Source organism: Miscanthus floridulus, chromosome 18, assembly GCF_019320115.1.
Source record: "Miscanthus floridulus cultivar M001 chromosome 18, ASM1932011v1, whole genome shotgun sequence".
NCBI classification, from domain to species: Eukaryota; Viridiplantae; Streptophyta; class Magnoliopsida; order Poales; family Poaceae; genus Miscanthus; species Miscanthus floridulus.
The window spans coordinates 111,407,525-111,422,969 of NC_089597.1; the positions used below are offsets into that span (position 1 = coordinate 111,407,525).

Below are 15,445 nucleotides of genomic sequence, written 5' to 3' on the forward strand. Positions count from 1 at the left end.
TATGCCAGTTGTAAAGTGGATAGAAAAAGCACATCCACAGGGTGCCATTTGCTTGGTAGATCACTTGTGTCTTGGTCCTCCAAGAAACAAAATAGTGTGGCTTTGTCCACCGCTGAAGCGGAATACATTGCCGTGGGTGCTTGTTGTGCACAAATTCTTTATATGAAACAAACTTTGCTAGATTATGGTGTAGTTCTAAAAAAAGTACCTCTTTTGTGCGACAATGAAAGTACGGTAAAACTTGCAAATAATCCGGTTCAACACTCTCGCACCAAGCACATAGATATCTGCCATCACTTTGTTAGAGATCATGTTGCGAAGAATGATATTTCATTAGAAGGTGTAAGGACCGAGGATCAATTGGCGGATATCTTCACTAAACCACTAGATGAGGCAACTTTTTATCGATTGCGGAATGAGCTCAATGTTCTTGATTTTAGTAACTTCACTAAAAAATGAGATTATGTTGTCCCTTGCATTGCATTGTAATATACAACATGTTTAATCTTTGGTAATGCATATAGGGCTTGTCTAACATGATTAAGATAACCACCGTAAAGCGTGTGAAGAAGCTTAACCTTGGATCAAACTTGACAAGCAACTATATTTACTTTCAAGTATTGCATTGCATATGCATGAATGTTGCTTTGTCGTTTATCTTCAATTGCCCTCTTATTGCCTATTTTCTTAAAAAAGAATTATAGCCTAAGGCAAAATATTTTTGAAAAAAATTGAGGGTTTGATAAAGGTCACTCACATCAGTCCCAATTGGTGTTTATTTGGATCTTATTGAAGTTGGGACTTGATTGAGAACAGGCAGCATGAAGGACTTTAAAGATTTGCTGGAAAAAGAGTGACTAGACGCTGCACCGGACTTTGAAGTCTAGCGTCCGGTCAGTTCACAGGAGATGAACCTGCTGTGATGGAGTGACCAGACTCTGATGTTCAGTGTCCGATCAAATGGTGTTCCTGCGTCCGGTCGATCGAAGACGAAGGAGATAGGTTGCACCGGACTCTGGCTACGTCCGGTCAGGGTTCACCGGACGTGTCCGGTCGTGATTCTAGGGGTTTTGAACCTCTCTGGAATCGATCGGACGCTGGGTGGCAGCGTCCGGTCGCTGCCACCGGAGCGTCCGGTCAGTAGATAACATGCGGTTTCTAGATTCTTTTCTCTATTTCCTTTTCCATCTCGTGTGGACCACCATATAATCGCCGTGCCCGTGTCTCTTTTCCGCACCACCGTTCGATCCACGCTAGAGCCCCCACCGACGCCAGCAACAGAACCTCCCCGGTGCCCTAGCCCTGCTCCAGCGCCCATACGCCACCATAGCTCGCTGTGCCTTCCCGTGCTTGCACAGCCGCACCATGCCTTCCCAAGCCCACGCGCCGCTGCTCACCCCACGCGCCTCGCTCTCCACGCCGCCATGCAGCACAGCCCCGCACCGCCGCGCCCATGCCATCCACACTGCGTCACCATGCTCCAGCGCCGCCATCCATGCCGTGCCGCCGCCCACGCCGTGCCCTAACCTGTCGTGCCCCTACCCTGCTTCAGCGCCGCATCCAGAGCCCTACCGGAATCCTAGCCGCTAATCCGTGCCCAATCTAGCGCAACATTGTCTCGCCAAACCCTTGCCTCGCATTGCCGATCCGATGGTTCCCCGATTCGTTCCTCTTCTCGTCGATTCGCCGATTCGTAAGGTAGCAAGCCCTCATTTCTGATTTCGTATCTATTGCTTGCTTTCTTAGGGTTTTGTATCTCTAGATATATTGTATTTATTTATACATCTTATCTATTCTATCATGCAGCAAGTTGGTGCCGTTGTGGTCCCATTGGTAGTTGTCAGTTAACTCGGGGCCAAGCTCATGAGTACGGATCGAGGTCAAGCCTCAGAAGTGACAGTTGGCAGTTGATTCTTGTTAGGGTAGTTGTTCTTTTTAGCTTCATCAGATGGCTCGTGTCAAGAATGTCGGAGAAGGTCCCGGTGATGAGGATCCAAGGCCCCCGCCTCGCCAGCCTACAGATGCAAAAGGCAAAGCAACGAAGAAGCTAGCGACAAAGAAGCGCAAGTACCCTGATGCAGATACAACGAGAGCAGCCATAGTTGCAGAGGCCGTAGAGCATGCAGAGAGATGAGGTGCTAGGAGTGGTGTTGTTATTGCAGATCAGCTTTCTCCATCTACAAAGGCTGCACTTGAGCAGGTTGAGCGCCGTCATGGTGGTCCAGCTGGGACTATCATGGTTGGAGGATGGTGTGTGGCTATTGATGAGAGTTAGCCTCAGGGGGAGTCACAGCAGCAGCCACAGTCAGCAAAGTAGACTCAGGAAGGAGAGCAGGCCGAGAAGACAGAGCAGGCACCTCAGCCATAGCTTCACCGCTCTGGTCGTACCTGTGCTCTAGTCACACCGAGGTCAGAGACATAGCGGAGGGGTTCTCGTCCACCGCCTAGACCACAGGGTCCGCCTCCAGTGACTCACTTGGATTTGAGGGCCGCCATGGCAAAGCAGGTGCAATAGCTCATATTTGTGGACTTTGAGCAGTGGTTCCTACCGAGGAGGGATGATAGAGCTTTAGAGGGCTTCTACATACCACTGCAAGAAGATTTTTATAATGCATACCTTAACAGTGGGGTAGTATTCAGATCTCAGAGGGTGTGCAACATTGAGTCCATTGTAGCAGTAGCTGGAGAGCATATTCGCCCTTACCTATCTTACCTGCCAGGGCTGATAGATTTACTTGGACGGATAGGCTTATATGTTCCATCTTGGGTCCGTGAGTTCTACACTTTGGATTGACCCACATCATAGATTTATTCACTTTGCTTTCAGAGGTAGAGATTATAGGCTGATGAGCTCTAGGGTCAGAGAGATACTCAGGCTTCAGGAGCAGCCCATCCAACTTTATGAGGTTTGCTATGGACAGACAACGCCTCCCAGATGCCCTCACGGCGGTCTTGTGCCTCCTACAGATCTAGTCTACCATTGCTTCATAGAGCCTTTTGGTGAGGGGTCAAGCAGGACACCCAGTGATCTCACTCCTATTGCTAGAGTGCTTGATGCTATTATGAGGAGGACACTGCTTCCGAGGATTTGGTATCGTGAGGGCTTGACTCACATATAGCTATGGCTACTAAACTCACTGATGCAGCAGACTGTGTTTGACATTTGGGATCTCCTTCTATCAGAGATGGAGGATACTATTGCAGAGGGGTTCAGGGGGTCACAGGCAGCTGCCATATGCTCACTGGATTACATTTTTGATCCATAGGGCAGTTACTGTGAGACCACCTGAGATGCTGACAGAGTATAGTGGTGCTACAACAGAGTTCCCTGCATACAACATGACTTAGATAATTCGCCATAGTGCATTGAGGACACCTAGCCAGCTGTGCCATCGTCCAGAGGTGCCAGAGACTACAGCCCAGTAGGATGAGACTATCAAGGGCATTACAGCCATAGAGGAGGAGCAGTTAGATGCTCAGCAGGAGGGGATGGTCGAGAGTGACCCCAGCGATAGCTCAGATGAGGACTACCACGATATCCCTCAGATGCCTTCACGACGACATGACCATGAGGCCAATAGCTCCAGTTCAGCTTCACCTACACCACAGATAGACCCCGCTCTACTTGCCATACTTGAGCGGATGAGGCAGGATTAGGCTCGCCAGGCTCAGGAGACCACTGCTACATTTGCATAGTTTCAGACTCGGCAGGATGAGTTCCAGTGATAACAGTAGGCTATACACCAGCAGCAGCAGGCTATACAGCAGCAGCAGCAGGCCATGCATTAGCAGTAGCTTCTCATGCAGCAGCAGCTACTTGGGTTCATGCAGCATGTTGTGACAGCTATTGGGGCTCCACCGCCATAGCCTTCACCCTAGCTTGGTCAGCCTACCACCACTTCTATGACTCTAACTTTATAGCCCAGTGGGCTTCAAAGTCAGGGACCACCAGCGCCATAGTTTCCTTCACCTACAGAGCAGGTGTCCTAGTGGTTTGCTTCGCCAGTGCCAGCCCCGCATTTCACTCCTCTTCATACGGGCTTTACTTCGCCCCAGAGTTCGTCAGTGCTCACTCCGATTTCCAAGAGCCTTGGTGCTTCATTCAGTGAGTTGACAGGGCAGCCTACACCGCCAGAGCTACATGTCCCAGGTCCTTCCACAATTGCACCTATTACCAAGACTACAGAGACGCTCTCTTCATCAGTTGCATCATCAGAGCAGGCCGCGCCAGTTATAGATTCGACCCAGATCGCTTCAGCGTCGCTTCCAGCTACAAAGGGTCAGACTGCTTAGAGCTCAGGATCAGATGATGATGGTACATAGTTCCAGCTTGCTCCTCGCACCTTAGCGCCCAATTCGTCCGCTGCAGCCCCGCCGACCGATCCTTAGGTTTTGGTGTTTGACGCCAAAGGAGGAGAGGGATTGAGTATGTTAGACTTAGGGGCAGCGACTTAGGGGGAGCTTAGTTTATCTATTATATTTGGTTTTTATGTGTGATACACTATTATGCATTCGTGTGTTTGCTTTTATGCATCAAACTATTTATGTGATAGTGATATCTACGTGATCGTGATATTTGACATGTGTGCTCTCTACTTTGAATCTTTTATATGTCATATCACTTGTGTTATGCTCATTTGCTTTGCTTCCACATTTTACTCCGATGCAAATGAGCTTTATTACTTGTACTCATGCTTATTTCATATCTTTTGAGTACAACATGGTGGCTTGGGTCATATAAGCTTGCATAACACTTTTGTTCTTATTGTCAAAAGCTTATATGAACCAAGCATGTTAAAAAACCTCATCTCTCTCACATACTCGAGGTGGTATTGTCATCAATCACCAAAAAGGGGGAGATTGAAAGCATCTAGGCCTCTAGTTGGTTTCGGTGATTAATTACAATACGTGATTACTGTGACTAACGTGTGTTTTGCAGAGGCAATTAAGTTAGGTCACGGTAATGAAGATCAATTGGGCTATCATGGTGGTCATGCCCCTACGATAGAAATCGTTTTGGTTTTCAAAGGATAGACGACAAGGCTAAGGATGGACTAGTTCTAAGTGTCATTTGGTGTTGAGAAGACACTTAGAGTAGTTTAGGACTTTATTTTTCCTTTGGTCATACTATTAACGGGGGTATGAACGGGTAGCTTGACCTAGATGAGTCTAGTGAGTTAGGTGTGGTGCACACTTGTTAAATCTAGCACTAGGTAGCTCCTAAAAAGCCCTTAGATCCATTGGAGCAAACTTTATTCACGTATGATCGAGAGTTAGAAGTGAATGGAGGATCAAATGCTGATCGGACGCTGGTTCTGAAGTGACCGGACGCTGGCGCAGAGTCCGGTCAGTTCATTTGATCAAGGTGAAATCGTCTGATGCGACCGGACGCTGAGAGGTGAAGTGACCGGACGCTGGGTCCCAGTGTCCGGTCGACTCCAGTAAGGTTCCAGAGAGAGAAAATTGTGACCGGACGCGTCCGGTCAGTGCTGACCGGACGCTGTCCAGCGTCCAGTCACAACTTTAACACTGGAGATCGGGGAGAACTGACCGGAGCGTCCGGTCACCCCGCAGAGACACATAATGGTTTGTTTTTCAGCCATGGTTATAAATACTTCCTCCATACGTGTGTGGCCGTACTTTTGCTCATTCCAACAGCTGAAAAACACCTTTGAGAGTGCCAAGAAGAGCAAGGTCCTAGTGAGGTGATTGAGATTTGAGAATCCCAAAGAGAGCCCTCATTAGTGAAAGCAAGAGTAGCAAAGTATGCATCCACCCTTCTCATTAGGCTTGTTGTGGTCAAGTGAGAGTTCGTGCTTGTTACTCTTGGTGATCGCCAACACTTAGACGGCTTGGTGGTGATTGAGAACTTGGTGATCATCCGGCGAAGCTTGTGGATGACCCAACTCAAATTGTGAGCGGTTGTGGGTGATTCACCGTGACGGAGTATCAAAGAATCAACCCATAGTGAGCATTTAATCCTTGCGCGGATCAAGGGGGAGCTACACCCTTGCGCGGGTGCTCCAACGAGGACTAGTGGGGAGTGGCGACTCTCCGATACCTCGGCAAAACATCGCCGCGTTTCTCCTTCTCTCTTTACTTTGAGCAATTCAATTCTTGTCATTTACATTCATAGAATTGCAATGGTAGAGTAGGATTGGAACATAGGTTGCTAAACTTTTATGCGGTAGATCAATAGAAACACTTTGTAGGCACAAAGGATTAATTGGGCTAACCGTAGAACTTAATTATTGCAAAGAAATTTAGAATTAGCCAAATTCACTCTTCCTCTTGGGCATCTTGATCCTTTCAGCCATGAACTGGACGTAGGGACATTTTACCCGAACCAGTATAAACCTTATGTCTTTTTAGCACACCATCCAGGCCAGACGCGCAATAACACAAATTTACTCGTTGGTGTTTACTCGAAACACCGACACGCATGTTTCAAGTATTTCATGTGTCTTCAGATGTATGTTGCAAATGTTTCATCTGTTATTTTAGAAGTAGATCGGTGTTACTGCTGGGTCCCACTGCCGCAGCAGGCGTCCGGGCAGGGAAGCAGAGGGGCGTGAGCGATCTTCGTGTGGGGTCAGGAGGCGTGGGCGACGTTCAGACGGGCGCGGGCCCCCACGTGGGCGCACAAACGGAGTGCAGGCGTGGGCATCCGGACGTTCGAGCGCTAGCATCGCCGATATCGAAATTTCAACGCTCCAATTCCAACCGCTAAAATTAAGGTTGATTTGGATGTTCATGTATCTCTCCTCAATCCATATGTATAGTTTAGATTAACACTAAACTATTCCGACACATATGGATTGAGGTGGATACATGGGTATCCAAAACAATGTCTTACATGAAAGAAATAATGCATGGATATAGCAGAAAATGATGAATTCTGGAGATGAGACAATTCGCTTCTCTAGTTTGGTCCTAATGATGTTAAAGGAGTGCCCAGCAACTGTTGTTATATGTCACCGTCTTTCATAATCGGTTAGTTTTGAGTCCCATCTTTGTAAACTAAAAAGGTTCACACTTTGCACAGGTGGAGTATAATATGAAATATACCATGCCTCCTAACTAAAATAAAAAGATGTTGTCGGCTTTCAATAAAAGCTGGACGAAGCGGTCTGTTATCTTCTATTACACCTAAAAAATTACAAACGTTATCGTCGGATGAAGTTAATCACTCTGCCCAGCTTAATTAATCCGCCCGCGTGGGACCCCAAGCTCTGCCCAGCTATAATCCGGCTCCAGCCCCACGAGTCCAGTACGTGAACCAGCTATAATCCGCCTCCCGCCCCACGACTCCGGTACGTGAACCGGTAAAAGAATAAGATAGCTAAACGTGCACTGTTGGAACAGAGGTTGGAACTCTCAATTCTGTACCAAATTTACAGTGTCTGACCAAACTTTAGAATTTTGTATCTCTCAAACTGTTAAGAGTTTGATCTATATTTTTGAACAACAATTATAGAGCTTTGAATCAGGAACAACTTTTCTTAAGGCCAACTAGGTTAATTACATTTGAAATTGTGAGAATTGGATCGACAAACAGGGCCGGTCCGGATCTAAAACCTGAACTTGGCAGCAGCAACAACTGCCTGCTTGCCGCGACCGCCGACCTCCACGCAGCTGCTTACTGCTGGGACGCGGCCGCGCCTTGGATGGACACGTATACGCAGCATACTACCAACACATCGAGGAGAATTGCAAAGACTACTGTACCGCTGGTGCTTGCCGAAATAATACCTTAGGATGCTAGTAAGAAGGTGTGGCATATAGGTGTGTCGGAAGATAGATACAATTAAAACATAATTGCCCCTCTTAGTTATAGCTATTCACAAAATCAATCTTGTATTATTGATGATCCGAACATCATATTACAAAATTGCTTTTTTTAACACGTTCATTCTATTTTTTTTTTTAAAAAATACAACGCACACTCATACTTAAAATACTATATCGATATTATGTTTCGGTGCAACACATGGGCATTTATCTAGTTAAAAAAATAAATGTTGCGGAGTACTCCATCTATCCTAAATTATCTGTCGCTTTTAGTTTTCGTGCCGTAAGTTTGACTCGATTTGTAGAAAATACGTGCAATATTTGTATCTCTAAATAAATTTATTAAAAAATTAGATTTAAATATCTTTTCGATACCAATTATGTATCATAAATATTAATATTTTTTAATATATATTTTATCTAAGTTGTTTCTCTAAAAACGAAAACGACATATATTTTGGAACGGATAACTCAGTAGACATGGAACGGGACAACATACTTTACAGGATTCGTCGAGGCCTTAATTCGTTTCTTCCCAAGGGAGTTTGGAGAGGATCGGAGGGAATCGAGGGGATCTTAACTCCTCAATCCCCTATAATCCTCTTGGTTTCGGATAAAACGAACAAGGCGGGATCCATTAGATCGATTTGGGGAATTCATACTCATCGAGTTTAGGTGACACCGTGACAGAGTCCGGTGGCGCGCCCTGCGCGGCCGACCTGATCGAACCGAAGTGACCGTACGCGCCCAGCAGGCCGTTCCGTTCCTACCAAAACGACGCAAGCCCGCCCGCGCTTCCCGTCCTAGCTCCCTTCCCTTCGCCTCCCCGTCCGTCCGCCCGCCCGCCCGCCGCGCGCTAAACTTGGGCGTAGTTGCCCAGCTGGCAGGTTTGCCGGTCGGTGAGCGGTGATCGCGTGGCCCGTGGGGACGCGGCGGAGGACGGCGGGGCACGGCCGGCCGGCATGGGTTCCGGGACGTGGCGCAAGGCCTACGGCGCGCTCAAGGACTCCACCAAGGTCGGCCTCGCCAACTTCAACAGCGAGTACAAGGTGATGACGACGATGCCTTGCCTCCGGTGTCCGATCGATCGGTCCCCATCCATTCACCCGCCGCGCCGGGCGCCGCCGCCCGGCCTCCCGTCCCATGGCGTTCGACTGTCATCTTCCCTCCCGGCTCTTCTTCGTCCCACCATGGCCATTATTGCCCATTGTGAAGGCGCTTAATTTTCTGATGGATTCCTTGCAGGATCTAGACATCTCCATTGTGAAGGCGACGAACCACGTGGAGTGCCCGCCCAAGGAGCGCCACTTCAGGAGTGAGTGCTAGCTCGATCCTATATGTTTCCGAGAGGGCATTCGCAGCAGCATCAGGTGTTCATGGTCGGTTTCCTCTGCTTCGTGCAGGGATACTCATCGCGACCTCGGGGCATCGCCCTCGAGCCGACGTCGCCTATTCGATATGCACGCTGGCGAGGAGGTTGTCCAAGACCAAGAACTGGATAGTGGGTCTTGCTTCTTCTTGCTCCATTGTTCATGAACTCATGATGATCCTTTGATTCACTCACTCACATTATTTATTTCTTTCTGGTTCCCTTTGATTCTGCTACCTTTCTGAGAACATGCCAACCCATTTCTTGATTACAGGTTGCACTGAAGACGTTGATAGTGATACACAGGCTGCTCAGAGAAGGCGATGGCACATTCAAGGAGGATTTCCTCACCTATTCATACAGAGGAAACATTCTGCAAATCCCACAGTTCAAGGATGACTCCAGCCCATTAGGTCGTTTTGTGTTCAATCTGCATTTTTCCATGGGTGCAAAAAAATGTGCCCTCCCTGTGTCTGTTCTGCTTCAAATCCTTCAATGCCTGAACAAACAGGTTCTCTGCTCGCTCGCTTTTGCATGCAGCTTGGGACTGCTCCGCTTGGGTTCGCACGTACGCGCTCTACCTTGACGAACGGGTCGAGTGCTTCAGGGTTCTCAAGTATGATGTCGAATTAGATCGTCTGCTCAAGTTACCCCAGGCTTCTGGCAAGGTAGGCATCATTGTGAATTGTTTGCTCCACGTGAATGCTATTCTGAATCTTGGCAAATCCCAGGCACACAGCAGAACAAGAACCCTGCCGCTCGGGGAACTTTTGGATCAGTTGCCAGCATTGCAGAAACTGCTTCTCAGGCTTATTTACTGTCAGGTTAAATTTTAGAAAATAAAACTGTGTTAAGCCTGGTTTATGAAATAAGAAACACTACTGAGCTTTCAAATAAGAAATTTTGTTAAGCGGCCAGTGTATACATACAACTCTCTGATATAGACTGATACCGATACACCATTTCATTTCCCATTGTCAGCCTGAAGGTGCAGCCTGCACAAATTACCTTGTACAATATGCCTTAGCTCTTGTAAGTCTGAAACTTGTTCTGGCAAAGATTTTTGGCACAATATAGTGTGTGTTTCCTTATATCCTTAAGTCTTACAGAGGTCTTATGGGCCATAGGTTTTGAAGGAAAGTTTCAAAATATACTGTTCAATCAATGATGGCATCATCAATCTTGTTGATATGGTAACTTCCAGTTCTTACTGAAATGCTTTTTTACATATATCTCCATAATCTGAACATACGGAGAATAACTTATATTTCTCTCATGTGATGCAGTATTTTGAGATGCCAAAATATGATGCAATCAAGGCCCTTGAAATTTATAAACGAGCTGGTCAGCAGGTATAGAAACTAAGCAATTTTACCAAGAACTGGGTTCAAGAGTATATATTTGGATGAACTATCTGGTTCTTGGAATCTCATGGTGTGTACCATCAATTTCACAGGCAGAAAAACTTTCTAATTTCTATGACCACTGCAAACATCTTGAGCTGGCCAGGACTTTCCAGTTTCCCACTCTGAGGCAGGCATGTTCCGACATTCCTTACTGATTTTAACAGATAAATCTTCAGGAAAGATATATTACATCACTGAATATACCACAGTTATAAGTGTAAAAATGTCCCCATTTGGAAATTGGAATGACTTAAATTTTGTCCTCTGCACACTGTATTGTACTATTAGTCACTCACAGTGTTGATGGGCTACTAATTACCACTATGCAGCCGCCGCCTTCATTTCTTGTGACAATGGAAGAGTATATCAGAGAAGCACCCCGTGCCGATACTGAGGTAAGAGTTTGGTGAGTGTGTCCAGTGTCAGTGGAACTGCAAAAGGTCAAAGCACATAGGAGAACATCTCTGATAATTATTGCTGTTTGCTAAACCAGGAAAACCATGAAGAGAATCAACCTAGTGATAATGAAGAAGCAGCTCCACAGGAAGCCGAGAAACCTGTGGAAGATGAAAAACAAGAATCTGCAGAGCCTGAAGCAGAGCCACAACCTGCTGCTGGGCCTCTGGAAGAACCAGTGGAACCTCAGCCACGGACGACTACCGGGGATCTATTAGTATTTCCTCTATGTTTCAAGAAGAATCTATACTTCAGCTCAATACCTGCTTCTTCAAAGCCTCATGTTTTACTAATATATGAACTGCAGAACTTGGATGAAGAAGTAAACCCCATGATTGCAGACCTTGAAGAAAGCAATGCGCTGGCTCTTGCTATTGTGGCACCAGGTTCAGTGCTTATAATATCAATGCACTGCTCAATAGCATATCCTGTTAAGCATAACTGCACTAGCAGCAATTTTGAATTGGTGCTATTTTGTGAAGAGAATGCTTTTACTTAAGGAAAATCATATGTGTTATAAGCTGCGTGCACTATGTAGTAACTTGTCTCTTAAATGTAGGTAATGAAAACAAGATGTCAACTTCTCGAGACTTGTCTGCCCTTGACAAGGCTGGATGGGAATTGGCACTGGTTACTGCGCCAAGTAACCACACAAATCAACAAGTCGGCAATCAATTGGTATGTAGACCTTTGCTATCTCTAGAGAAAATATGATCGTATGAATTCACACAGATTATTAGCTGTAAAAGATGTGGTCATAAATACAGAATTTAAGTAAAAGCAATCAGAGCTAAATTACTTACTTGCATTTGCTGAACAGGCTGGGGGATTTGACAAGCTATTGCTCGACAGTCTTTACGAAGACGAGGCAAGGAGACAACAAATAGCCAGTGTGACCTACACTGGAAGTCTTGCAGCAAACCCATTTGACCCCAATGATCCATTTGTCATGTCAAATAGCTTTGCGCCACCATCAAATGTGCAGCTAGCTATGATGGCAGAGCAGCAGCAATATTACCAGGCACAGCAGCAGCAGTACTATCAGGTACAGCAGCAGCAGCAGATGGTGATGTTGCCGCCTCAAACATACCAGCAGCAGTCTCAGTATTCTGCCCCTTCTTCTCAACCTGGATTATCCAATCCTTTTGGTGATCCATTCAGTAGCCTCGTCACGATGGCTAATCCACCGAAGCAAAGCAATTCAAATTTAGTCTGAATTGCATATTTTGTTTCTACCGCTCCCACTAATTTTGATCGTACACAACATTGACAATTCTGAGGAGCAATTTGTATAGTTCAAAAACTTTGAATACTGTATCTTGACGATACACTGTACTGCAGTAGTGCTCACAATTGAAAACTAATATGATCTGAAATGTTAATATAATACACAGCTTTGACTTGTACACCAATATCAGCTACTATGGGAGCAATGTTTCCCATCATACGTTCCAGATGTCAGATAGCATAGAGAAGACGGTGAAATCATAGTTTTTATTTATAGACTAGTCTTACATAAAATTAGAAGATCACATGAATTCAGTACAATTTTATTTTACACGGTAGCTAATGAATTCATCAGTTCAACTCTCTCTCTCTCTCTTTTTTTGTACAACAGCACTAAATGACATGAAAGTGACACCTTTTCCAGACCTCCTTCATCCAGTGCAATAATAAGGCTCCTTCCATTCATTCCTCTTGAGCTTGATTGGCATCCGTATTTGGGCTCTCCACTTCATATCGAAAGTGACCTGCATATTTGTCGATACGCCATGTAAGACCGAACTCTCAATAAGCAGGTGCTATAGAAACAAAGCAGAACGATGAAATGTCTCGAGATTGTTCTGATTTCTAGCAGTTCTTATGCATCCGTTTCAGTTCAGAATTGACCAAATCCGAATAGCGAAATGGAGATCCCAAATAGTCGAATTGTTACCTTTGATGAAGTAGGTCGAGCATGGGTACCCGCGGGAGTCGGCGACGACGGCGCGGGCCTCGTCGGTGGAGAGCCCCCGCCTCGGCGATGCCGAGGAGCCGATGTGCCCACCACCGTGGCCAATAAGCGCGAGAATCCCCTGGGCCACGCCGGCGGGCCGGGGCGGCACGAAGTAGGATGTCCCGGGCCGGAAGGGCGCCCAGTCGGGCTCGGCCGCCCGCGCCATGGCGCTGTCGATCGCCTCCTCCAACCGCCGGGACAGCGCGGAGGCGTCCGCCGCAGGTGCAGAGGGCCCCGCGGCGTCCTCTTCAAGAACCCCCGCCGCAGGCCGGCGAGTGTGGTTGTGCCGGCGGCTCAGAACCACGCCGGGCTGGGGCTGGGCCCCGAGGCGGCGCGCTAGGACCGCTGCTGCCCGGGAGGAGAGCACGCGCGCCATGGATGTCTTCACGTCACGGATCCGGAGTCGGAGCGGGCAGCCTGGAAGACGGAGCAGCAGCAGCAGCTTGTTAGCGCTTGCGTCCGACGGCGAGCTGGTGCGGCGTGTCGCGAAGGTTTGGGGCCTGTTGGGCCGAGAAGTGGGGAGCGTCGGGTAAATATAGCAGATACTCAAGGGCTTTTCCGTAAAAGAGTCGGTGGTCGGTTCCGAATCGGGTGCGTGTCGTTTTGGACGGAAACCGGCAAACCGCATGCTGTTTCCGCCGGTTTCTCTCAGGGGTATTTCCGTAATAATGAAATGTTTACAAGGGGTAATCGGAACATTAGCAGCCGCCCACAACCGCCTTAACCCTCACGCAACTGCCTCTTTGCGGCGGCGCGAAACACCGACGACGCGTCTTCTCTCTGGTTGCGAGCGCGGTCGGAGGAGCTAGGGTTTCGCTGCGGCGAGATGTCGGCGTACGACGAGGTGGAGATCGAGGACATGGAGTGGAACGCGGAGCTGAAGGCGTACACGTATCCGTGCCCCTGCGGCGACCTCTTCCAGATCACGCTCGACGACCTCCGGCTCGGGGAGGAGATTGCGCGCTGCCCCTCGTGCTCGCTCTTCCTCACCGTCGTCTACAACGCCGAGGACTTCGCCGACGCCAAGGAGCCGACCCAGAAGCCGTCCCCGAGCCCAGTCGCCGTCGCCTGATGTGGCCCGTGCCAGGCGAGATGGTGAGGCCCCTGTTTCCTGGGAGTTTCTGTAGTCGCTCTGAAATTTCGCCTTTTGAAGCCTTCTGTTGTTATATATGTCTCGTTTGAACCAATCGGTAGCTATGAAATTTTGGGTGCAGTAAGATTGGGGATTAGAATCCAGCTAGGAAATTTGTTGCAAGCCTCTAGCGCCGTGGTTGGATTATTGCGCTTATTGATCCTATTGATGGTGTGCAAAACACACAAGTTCGTTTTTTATCTTTATTAGTTTGTGGGGCAACCAACTTTGCCCAAAAGAAACAAATAAAATTTGGTTAAGTTGGTCAAGGATTGGTGGGAAGGTGCTAGGTGCATAGAATCAGACTGAATTGCCATGTGCATCAGATTTATGAGGAGTTGAGGACAATAAGCTGGATGTTGGCAAACTAAAAGAATTCCATCAAACATCAGTTGAGTGGCTGATTTGAGCTTCGTCATGTGGTTTTGCTTGTGTGACTTATGAACTTTGCTAGTTCATTTTCCTGCTGGGGGTTATGCATTGATGCAACAACCTTTACTCTGTTTACTGGTTATGCTGCTGAGGCTAATATGTTGGAATCAAAATAATGTATGCAAGTCCACAACATTCAGTTTGTGTTTGTCCATGATGATGGGGGTTAAGCCCACAACGTTTATACCTTGTACAACATAAGTAGTTCAAGTTCAAGTAATCAAGTTTGATTTTGTGTGGTAGGGACATGGAGATCGTTTAGTTAACCTGTTTTAGACTTTAGACATCCCAAATCTCCAAGACATAAGTAAAATCTGTATAGCTAGGTTCATGTTGTCCCTAGTACTATTTTCTCAAGCAGTTTGGTTCACACCAGACTCTACAGTGTAAGCTATAACTTTTGTTGCATGTGATCATGTTGTATAAGGGCCCGAGCGTTCATGTACAACTTTTTGACCTCCTAGGGCGCTACCTTAATACAAAGAAGCACAAACCTTTTGCTTGTCCGAGAAAAAAAAATCATGTTGTATAAGGGTCACTAATGTTTCTCATTTGAATCATGTTGACATTATTTTATAATGCTTGCAGGATCCCAGAGCAGGAAAAGGAATGAGTTCATGTTTGACACACACCACTACGGGAGCATTTATACAACTTACTTAGATGAGTGAACCCGCTGCATATTTTCAAAGCTCAGGTTGTTAAACCTTTTTTTTTTGTGGGTGACATTGTTGTAAGGTGACATAGACAACTCATGCTATGAATTTTTTTGTTTGTCACTATTTATCATTGAACGTGGGCACGTGGCCTTACCAAGTTTGAAATCCGATCTATCTTCGGTGATATATTCATTTGTGTTCCAC

The 15,445-nt window shown here is 46.9% G+C and overlaps 3 protein-coding genes across 4 annotated transcripts; 2 read left to right on the plus strand and 1 right to left on the minus strand.

Moving 5' to 3' along the window:
- The first annotated feature begins 8,587 nt into the window (after positions 1 to 8,587).
- On the plus strand, positions 8,588 to 12,390 carry LOC136521156 (putative clathrin assembly protein At5g57200). Of its 2 annotated transcripts, XM_066514855.1 has the most exons (15): positions 8,588 to 8,840; positions 9,037 to 9,106; positions 9,195 to 9,292; positions 9,435 to 9,573; positions 9,701 to 9,828; positions 9,892 to 9,984; positions 10,142 to 10,192; positions 10,288 to 10,353; positions 10,447 to 10,512; positions 10,617 to 10,697; positions 10,896 to 10,961; positions 11,060 to 11,239; positions 11,330 to 11,408; positions 11,582 to 11,700; positions 11,843 to 12,390. In XM_066514855.1, the coding sequence occupies exons 1-15, from the start codon at positions 8,754 to 8,756 to the stop codon at positions 12,236 to 12,238; spliced, it is 1,719 nt and encodes a 572-aa protein (XP_066370952.1). In that variant the 5' UTR covers positions 8,588 to 8,753; the 3' UTR covers positions 12,239 to 12,390. The 2 variants fall into 2 exon arrangements, with proteins under 2 accessions (XP_066370952.1, XP_066370951.1); XM_066514854.1 differs by having other exon boundaries at positions 9,701 to 9,984.
- Positions 12,391 to 12,575: 185 nt separating this feature from the next.
- Positions 12,576 to 13,646, minus strand: LOC136521157 (uncharacterized). The gene is made up of 2 exons (XM_066514856.1): positions 12,959 to 13,646; positions 12,576 to 12,773 (listed from the first exon to the last, which is right to left on the minus strand). Exons 1-2 carry the CDS (start codon positions 13,644 to 13,646, stop codon positions 12,712 to 12,714), a joined length of 750 nt encoding a protein of 249 aa, XP_066370953.1. The 3' UTR covers positions 12,576 to 12,711.
- A 198-nt stretch (positions 13,647 to 13,844) lies between these two features.
- LOC136521158 (diphthamide biosynthesis protein 3-like) lies at positions 13,845 to 15,442 on the plus strand. The gene is made up of 2 exons (XM_066514857.1): positions 13,845 to 14,113; positions 15,171 to 15,442. The coding sequence occupies exon 1, from the start codon at positions 13,845 to 13,847 to the stop codon at positions 14,088 to 14,090; it is 246 nt and encodes an 81-aa protein (XP_066370954.1). The 3' UTR covers positions 14,091 to 14,113; positions 15,171 to 15,442.
- The last annotated feature ends 3 nt before the right edge of the window (positions 15,443 to 15,445 follow it).

Bases quoted from the DNA above. Each gene is read 5' to 3' on its own strand.
- LOC136521156 (XM_066514854.1), top strand. From the start codon at position 8,754: ATGGGTTCCGGGACGTGGCGCAAGGCCTACGGCGCGCTCAAGGACTCC. The intron at 9,107-9,194 runs GTGAGTGCTAGC...TGCTTCGTGCAG, and splicing joins CAAGGAGCGCCACTTCAGGA to GGATACTCATCGCGACCTCG. The intron at 10,962-11,059 runs GTAAGAGTTTGG...TTGCTAAACCAG, and splicing joins CACCCCGTGCCGATACTGAG to GAAAACCATGAAGAGAATCA.
- LOC136521157 (XM_066514856.1), bottom strand. From the start codon at position 13,646: ATGCGGTTTGCCGGTTTCCGTCCAAAACGACACGCACCCGATTCGGAA. The intron at 12,774-12,958 runs GTAACAATTCGA...ACAAATATGCAG, and splicing joins CTCGACCTACTTCATCAAAG to GTCACTTTCGATATGAAGTG.
- LOC136521158 (XM_066514857.1), top strand. From the start codon at position 13,845: ATGTCGGCGTACGACGAGGTGGAGATCGAGGACATGGAGTGGAACGCG.